The 9177-nt window shown below is 35.3% G+C and overlaps 1 protein-coding gene across 2 annotated transcripts in view; it reads right to left on the reverse strand.

Annotated features, from left to right (window-relative positions):
• Positions 1-756: 756 nt before the first annotated feature.
• The window catches only part of LOC110092156 (dihydrolipoyllysine-residue succinyltransferase component of 2-oxoglutarate dehydrogenase complex 1, mitochondrial), an 11635-nt gene continuing 3214 nt past the window's right edge, over positions 757-9177 (reverse strand). For both annotated transcript variants that reach the window (XM_020816571.2, XM_020816572.2), the window contains exons 3-14: positions 7849-7909; positions 7721-7754; positions 7427-7497; positions 7218-7292; positions 4317-4372; positions 4179-4223; positions 3766-4053; positions 3576-3670; positions 3204-3294; positions 3010-3120; positions 1482-1676; positions 757-1270 (exon numbers count right to left, since the gene is read on the reverse strand). In XM_020816571.2, coding sequence (XP_020672230.1) covers positions 1079-1270; positions 1482-1676; positions 3010-3120; positions 3204-3294; positions 3576-3670; positions 3766-4053; positions 4179-4223; positions 4317-4372; positions 7218-7292; positions 7427-7497; positions 7721-7754; positions 7849-7909 — 1314 coding nt within the window. In that variant the 3' untranslated portion in view covers positions 757-1078. The remainder of the gene's footprint in view (positions 1271-1481; positions 1677-3009; positions 3121-3203; positions 3295-3575; positions 3671-3765; positions 4054-4178; positions 4224-4316; positions 4373-7217; positions 7293-7426; positions 7498-7720; positions 7755-7848; positions 7910-9177) is intronic.

Below are 9177 nucleotides of genomic sequence, written 5' to 3' on the forward strand. Positions count from 1 at the left end.
TATAAATATTTTTTAATAAATAGAAACATATAAATATTTTTTAATACATAGTTTCACAAGAGAGCAGTGGCATGTGATGGAAGGAGTTTTCATTTTATTTATTTATTTTTTCAAAGAGTATTCTAATCTATCATACCATTAATAATATATTTAACATAAAAAGCAAAAAAAATTGAGGGGGCTTTATTTCAAAACAAAGTGATGTTATTGAAGTAATTTTCTTATTTCATGTCCTTAGAAAAAGAAAAAAAAAAGCACGCCCTCTCCCAATTATATAGGAGAAAATTTTTGTGCGGTCACCGAACAACGTCCAAAGACAAATCAGAATGCATCACATCATTTTTTTTTTTCTATGTGCCGGATGACGGGGCCAATCCTAATTCGCCTCTGGACTGTCCAATAACCAATGCTTCTATAGTTCTCTTCTCTCCTATTGTATTCTTTTGTTGTAGTTCTAATGAGGATTAATGAGATATTTTTGTTGGTTTTAGCATAAAAATTCTTGATTAAATGTTAGTATCATTATTAATAATGATTAATTTTCAAATTACTATTTCTTAAATTTAATAATAATAATAATATTTTTTCTTGAGTTTTGTCAACGTGCACAACGTGCACGTGCATTTAAACTAGTAGATATATAAAGCAGCCAACAATAGCATTCGTAAGGATAATACAATGCTAGAAAAGAGGTAAAGCAATCACAAACAAAGAAGGCTGACAATCTATAGAAATATCAATAACAACAAAATAGAGTAGTAATAAACCATCAGAGTATTAATTTAAACAATAAGATCACAGTATACAAAAGCAAGTTATCATTCGTTAATTAAAGCTACATTGGCGATCCACAAAATGCGGAAAAAACTTGAATAGTTTGCCAAATAAATACTACCACTCAATATGAAACTCACCAGAATCATCGTGATGGCTGCAGCTCACTAGATCTCACCCCCAACAGCTGCACCCATCATACAAAGAGCTTAAAAACAATGCGCCAAAATTTAGTTTTTGAGGTGAATTATTCAGTTTCAATGAGCTGAAAGAAGGAGGTGATGGGCATTAGCTTGCCCATGGCCTACAAGTCGAGAAGTAGGCGGCGGGGATCTTCAACAACATCCTTGATTCGTCGCAGGAAGTAGACGGCCTCTCTTCCGTCGATAAGCCGGTGATCGTAGGTCAGAGCGATGTACATCATAGGCCTCGGAAGAACATTCCCGTTGACGACCATCGGCCTCGATACAATCGAATGCATTCCCAGGATAGCTGACTGTAAAACACAAAGAAGGACATAATTAGGAAATATTATTACCTGCGGGTCCGGATTCATCCGGACACCAATAAAAATGCGCCACGTTGCCTCAAAAAATGTATCGCACTCGGTACTGCTCAATACCAAGTGTCCGCACAGAATAATTGCTCCAGAATTAGAGCTTCTCAAAAGCATGTAAAACCAGACTTGAAGAGATGGAGGCGTGTACCTGTGGAGGGTTAATGATGGGTGTGCTCAAAAGACTACCATAGACGCCGCCATTTGATATTGTGAAGGTGCCTCCAGCCATTTCATCGATTGATATTGTGCCTTCATTTGCTCTCTTAGCGAGAGTGTTTATGTTCTTTTCGACGTCCGCAAAATTCAACTTGTCAGCATCACGGAGAACGGGTACCACAAGGCCCTGATAAAAAAATACAAGGAAAGCTTGTTGAGCAAAGGATTGAAGTTAAAACTTAACCTGATCAAGAAGTAAGGTCATAATCAAATGAGTCGAATGGAACTAATCATAGCCAAATAAAGATTGAAATGTCTCCAAACAAATGACCTTTAGTGTACTCAGGGTTCGTTTGGGATAGCTTTCGTACTGCTTTTTAAAATGACGTTCTAGTACAAAAATTTCAAATTCAAGAAATTTTTGTACTAGAAAGCTGTTTTAGAAAGTAAAAAGAAAGCCGTCCCAAACGAAACCTCAGTGTAGTCTAAAACATGTAATATAAGGTAAATTGATGTGTATTTTTATCATATTCAGAACAACTGAGATTATAACTACAACAACAAGAACAACAAGTCTTTATCCCACTAACTAAGATTATAATTGAGGTAAAAAAAAAACCATTAAAAATTTGTCAGCCTTGGCTTTTAAATGGTTATCTAAAAGGCTCTGGATATTCAAAACCGTCAGAATTTAAGGACAACATCTTAGAATGGCAAGATAGATGCATGAGAGCAATAATACAGCTCCACGACCATTTCTCTCCTAAAAATCACCATGAAGGGAACAAACAAGCCATTAAATACAGTAATTCCGATTATTTAGAAGGGGTAAAGCATAAGGAGTTTAAAAATTAAGATATGAAGGTGAGGAGAGGATTTGCTAATAGATTAATCCTAATCCTATAAGATTAAGGCGGTCCGTTTACCATGGGTGGAGTTTCTAAGGAATTTGTTTCAAAAACTACTTGGAAGTTTAGCTAGCAATTTATATTTAAATGTTCGCCATGTTTTTCTCCATAAATAGTAACCTGTATTAGGGATTAATTATCCAAGAAAGATTTAATCCATTAAACCCACACAATCTCTCTCCTCAAACAGGCAGGCTCGCTTCCACTCTCCAGTCTCCCTCCATCCTAGCATTATCTTTAGCTTTCTCTCTCAACCTAGGAGATGACAAAAAAATGAAAATAAAAGCCCTACATATCAAAATGAGCTTAAAAAAAAAAAATACAACAATAACAATAACAATAACATCAAACCTTTATCCCACTTTAAAAAAAAAAAAAAAACAAGAAGCCTAGAAGAAACAAGGAGAAGAAGAATAAGAAGAAAATAAGATAGTAAATAATTGTTTGGATCACTAGCTTGAGTCCCACTGCGCACTTGTTGCAATTTTTTACATTGCATGTTAGATTGATATATGAAACCCTAGATGCTAATATGTCCTACATAAGTCCTCTATGAAAACAAATAAACATAACTTCAACTAAAGCATGATTAGCAAAGCAAAAAAACGTTACCTTAGGTGTGCCAACGGCAATACTGATATCAATATAGTCTCTGTAGATAATATCCTCACCATCAATTACGGCATTTACGATTGGCAGCTGTTGCAGTCCACTAACTGCAGCCTTATTACGTAAGATAAGATGCATTAGAACAAAGTTATCAAGGAAATGGAAACTTGTTCAGTGGAAGTAGAACATCTCCTTACTTTAACAAAACCTGACATGAGTCCTAGCTTTGTGCCATGCTTGTCTACGAAGGCATCTTTATAGTCAGAACGGAGTTTCATCAAGTTCGTCCTACACGTGATTTTATCCAAAATTCAAAATAGCAACCAGTAAATATTTAAAACAAGGAATTTAGAAAGCCACGTAGAGCCTTCAGGTAAAAGTTTAAATTATAACGTTTGGAAAAAATCAGTTGCAAGTTATTAACTACTTGTAATGGAACAGCAGCCACAAAAGGGGGCCGTTTTAAGTTAGTTTGAAAAGGTACAAAGCCATGCCATGGGTTAGAAAGTAATTCAACGGATCTTAGGATTGAAAAAAATATACTTCATGCTATTTAAGAAGAAAATTACATGTCCACTTCATTAAATGTAGTAAGCATTGCGTATGTGTTCTGAGAATCCTTCAACCGTGTAGCAACTCTTTTTCTAATTCTGGGCATGGGAACCTAAAATTAAAAAAGTTGGAAAGATTAGCACATAACCTCTACTTAAACTATAAATAATTAAGCAGAAAATTTGAAGAAAAAGGTTTGAGACTCACACGTCTTTCCCTCTCCTTGGGAGGAAGCTGCGGTTCAGAAGCAGACAGTTTAGGAGCAGCAGGAGAAGTTACTCTAGGCTTTTCTTTGATTTCAGTTGCCACATCAGGCTTTTCTTTGATTTGTTCTTCAACAATATGCTTTGCTTTGTCTGCTTCCTTTGCACCAGGTTTTGGAGTATCTTGATCCAGTTTCTCTGACGGAGTGACATGGGTATCACTTGAATCAGATTTTGAGATGAAAGCAATCTTAGTTCCTGGTGTGACTGTATCACCTTCCTTGGCAACAAACTGGGCACAGAAAATGTGAATAATCAAGTTCATGCCAATCAGATGTAAAAATATCTAAGATGGAAAATAGAAAATAATGATTCAAGTTAATCATGCACAGACATTGTAAATAATTGCTATCTTACCTTTTCAATAACTCCAGCTTCTGGACTGACAACATCAATGGTTACCTGAGAAAAGATTGATGAATAAATATTTGACATTCTCAATGTCATGTAACCTCAGTTTAGTGATACAAGACTAATCAAAAGCAAAGAAAATACCTTGTCAGTTTCAACCTGCGCAATTGGTTCATCAACCGCGACCCTATCACCAGGTTCTGATTTTGATACAAATAGCCAAGAACGAAAATTAGCATTCACTTAGCCTACCATACAAGCACCTAGAATCACACGGTTGGAAGCACACATGCAGTATAGCATAGTGCTTATAACTTCATACATTAATGAGATGCATGAGTAGAAACATGAATCTATACAACTATCAAAAATCAACTTGAAAATCCACAATACAACCCCTAAACAATTCACTTGGGGTTATTTGGTTGGATGAGAAAGATATCCGGAGTAAAATGTAAAAATAATGCAGTATATTTGAATGAATGAAAAATAAATAGAGGTGGTTTTTTTTTTTTTTGCCTTCAAGTAAAATGAATGAAGTGTAAATCTCAACAATGGTAGTTGACAGTGGCCGAAGGCGGCGATAATAACGACAGCATTGGGCAGTGACCAGTGGTGGCAAGAGGCGGAGATGAGGTCAGCGATGATAGAAAATTTACAGTATATTTGTAATCGGCCAAATCTAATGATTTACAAATATACCAAAATTGAACTAGAGTGTGAATTATAAATAATTTAAAAAATTTATTCTGCATTTCTTTTACTTCAAACTAAACAACACTATTTTCAAAACCCTTGCATCTAAAATACTCTACACCCATTTTACTTCAATCCAAACAACCCCTTAATAAAAAGGGCTAAAGATTGTTGAGTTCAATTTAGACACCACTAAAATAGGCATCTTGTCTAGGATGCATACGTAGTATTGTTGCTCCCTAGAACCTAGGAGATGCTTAGCACACATTGACTTCAGTCTAATTTAGGAACCTCCTAAACCCTTGAACCCACTAAAAACCCAACAAACCCTAGGCTAGCTTATGGATCCTAGGGAACTATTAACCTAGGCTTGACTAAAGTTAGAACGCAATCAAGTTAACCCTAATTAGACCCTAGATTATTTCTATTGCACCCTACCAAACTCAAACTAGGTCAAGTACATCAAGGCATCTTGTATAGTGACCAAGTCAACTCTAAGATGATTTGACCCAACATGATCAATTTTGACTCTAGAGTTGAGCAAGGTTAAAACTAAGTTAGAGCGGATCCTACACAATTAACATAGTGTTCAAGTGAACCATACACTAAAACTGAGGATAGCTAAACCATGGACAATCCTTGGACCCATTGATGAGATGCGGTTAACTTAGAGTTAACCAAGGTCAATTTATACTCTATCTAGTCAAATAAGCTTAAAACCTTGAGCTAGCTTAGTCTAGCAATTCCACCAAAACCCAAGTGACCAATGGGATGGGGGAACTCACATTAGTTCAAAGCCCTATGCCCAAGGCCTTCACTTGTCACGTTACTCACACATGCACGAGGGCTTGAGTCATTGTGTTCTCATATGGGGCAATCGCGCTTGCCATTTTTGTGAGGTCATGCACACTTGCATGGTATGAAGCCTCCTTGCGCTTGCATACACAACATGTTTGGCCTTTGACCCCTTTGCTCTGCCTCTTCTCCTTGCACCCGTGAGCACCTAGATTTTAGGGCATTGTCCTCATGATGTTGGTACATATGTCGTCCTAATTCTCAAGAACTAGGAAATTTTGCATTTTATCATTATTTCTAGTTATTTGCCTCATTTGATGTATTTAGGTAAATCATGGGACTACTAAATGCATGTACTCTAATATAGCCTAGGGCAGAGTTTGGGTCAATGATGCAAGTAGAAGTGAATGAAGATTCAACTATGGCTGCGATTGATGGATGTGATGACAGGTAGAAAGTGAGCATTATCAACATGATGGGAGGAGATCTAAATAGCCATGATGTGTACATTGCCAGTTTTAAGCGGTTTGATTAAAGCAAGCGAATGAAAGGCACAAGCTCAAGAATGATACAGAGGGTGGGATTGGTTGGCTAAGAGAAAGTGTATTCAAATGTTTCTAGGGTCACTAACTCACTTTGATACGATGCTTAGAGGGTTAAAACTTTTGTATTGTTCAATAGATAAATTGTCCATCAATAAAAAAGATAAATAAAATATTGTAGGGAACCATAAAATTAAGCTAAATCACTAAGGATGTATGACATGGTCTCACAAATATAATAAATCTACATTACGCAAAATAAGGATACAAGTGTAAGAAAAATGAATTATTTAATGATCTAAGAGCTTTCACCCACTATAGATGAAGTGAAATATTGATGATCTTGTTTCATACTTATATCTTACTCATTGCATAACAATTAATTTTTTTTCTTGTTATGTTATTATCTAGAGGAAGATAAGATTAGAGTGAGTAGTCTTAGATGGTTTGTCACATAAAACAGCGGCCTTTCGACAACCTGGTTGGGAAAGTGGATGTATTAGATTTGACTTATGTTAAGAAAGATAGAGGAAGGCCTAAAAATACTTGGTTAGAAAAATATTAGAAATGACTTTTCTTTATTAGATTTAGATGAGAATTTGACTCTTAACATGACACAATGGAGATTTATCCTTATTACATCGACAAATTTTTCATTGTCAAATTTATGTTCAAGTACATGAAAATTAGCACTACAATTTTCAAAAAGTAAAAACTAAGAAATCTGGATGAGTTTATTGGGGTTGCTGCTAGAAATCTTGATGAGTTTAGAAAAATGATTAAAATATAAGCATTCGTCATCCTAGAGTGAAATCTAAAACTATTGTTAAAGTCATCTCTCGATATTTAATTGTGCATAACTAATCACTATTAGTTTTTGCATTCCATTGCTATTAGGAAGCTAACTCAAAAACTGAGAAATCATCATAGAGAAAAAATATACTTTGATAAGTTAACTTTATCCGGATGCATCTTTACTAGATAAGAAAAAATGAAAATGAGCATCACTTACTCTTCAAAAAGGTTGCTAAGGTCCCATCAGTAATAGATTCACCCATGAATGGGACAACTGCCTCTGCCAAGTCACCTTTACAGCACAAAAGAGTAAAATAAAATGACTTGGATAAACATAAAACCAATGTTTTACAGGAATTTCAAAATGATAAAAGGTTATCTAAATCAAAAGATAATAAGGAGAAATATCTATGTGCAAGCCCCTACCCTTATCAGATGAAAATGATCTACTCAATAGTTGGTATTGGGAAACCCTTGGAAGAACTCCACTAAGTTCCCTGCATCATTTAAATTGATATCATAAAATTCTAGTGATATATAAAGAAATTTACAATTAAAAAAAAAACTAACGACCCAATACCTTAAAAAATGAGTAAAAAATAACTTGTGGAAGAAGAAAAAGAACAGTGAAATAAAACATCACTACTAAATCAATCATGCTCCAGGACATGACAAAAAGAAGTGCAAAAAATAAGGAAAGAAGTTACGGCTGCTGCTAACCTTCTTGAGCTTGGGCAAACTGGAGCAATGATACCTAAATTGCACATGATCGATGAAATTCAGGTTTTTTCAACATATACTTAACAAAACAATATAAACACCAAACTAAAAAAGTAGGCAGGTTTCACCTGGATAGATATGATGGCTAACGCTCCGAGCATGTCTATAGGATTTCAACAGGAACAGTGTCTGTAGTGATTGGATGATAAAATGTAAAAAAGCTATACAAGTTCTACAAACAGATCAAAATGTAATCTGATTCATGGCATGAATAACTAAATCTAAAACAAGGAAACATAATATGAATAACTAAATCAAAAGAAGATTCCTCAGCAATTAGGAAATTAAGACAAAAAACAAGGAAGAGAAATACAAACATCCGTACAATCCTAGAAAAAAAAAGAGTAAAAACACTACAAAAAAGTAAAGAAAAAGAATAAAAATCCTAATTAGAGACTAAAGAACTACAATGCAACCGAGTAATAACATTTTTAGTAAGCTAGGTACAACCATATGGTCCATATCAACACATCATGGAACACCCAAACAATAGCCCAAAAATGTGAGAAGTCACAAAATAGAGATCAACCAAGCCAAAGAGTAGAAAATAGAGATGTAGGATTGCCAAAGAACTGAGTATACATCATAATATACCTACAAAATAATAGGTTCCTAAAGAGCCAAAACATCTAAAATAAATAACCTTATAATAGAGAGGGTAGTTGGCAAAGGGTGGAAGGAACAAGTGGAGGTGGGAAGGGCAGTATCTTCATGGCACAATGAAAGCAGGGATGATGTAGAACGGAAACGAATTGGCTTTGCTACGGAGAGGATCTCCTCTCCAAAATCTGAAATTCAGCAAGCTGTATGGCTTAGGAAATCCAAACAACAACTATACGAGAGCATTGGACAGCAGTATGAGGATTCTGGCAGCAAGCTACACTGACTTTCCTTTGATGGAATTTCCAAGACAGCAACAATTTTGAAGCTTCACGGTGCTGGGAAACAAATAAACCTTGCGGGAATCTCTGGTTGCAATATTAGTAGATGGAGATTTGATTTAGAGGAGGGAAACGTAAATAGGAAAACCTGAAATTGAGTTCAGCCAAGCAAGAACTAGGTTGGGTGGGGGAAATCTGAAATTGATTTCAGATTTTCCGAAATTTAATTGGGACTTTGTAATTTCAAATTTTGAAATTTGAAATTTAGGCTTAGGAGGAAAATTAGGAATAAATGGAGCCTTATTTGGAGCCATGAATTAAGCTCTTAATTAAGGGGAGGAGTAATGAGTGGCCGGCCATGGGGAGAGAGGGAAGATTTGTTTAAATAAGTGGTCCCCCCCACGTGAATAAACAAGACTAAATCAAATATGAAATCTGATTTCAAATTTGCTCTAAGAAAAGAATTTCCTAAATGGCCTGAAGCATTAGGAAACGTTAGAATTTTAACAGTTAATT

Source organism: Dendrobium catenatum, unplaced genomic scaffold, assembly GCF_001605985.2.
Source record: "Dendrobium catenatum unplaced genomic scaffold, ASM160598v2 fragScaff_scaffold_665, whole genome shotgun sequence".
Lineage (NCBI taxonomy): Eukaryota > Viridiplantae > Streptophyta > Magnoliopsida > Asparagales > Orchidaceae > Dendrobium > Dendrobium catenatum.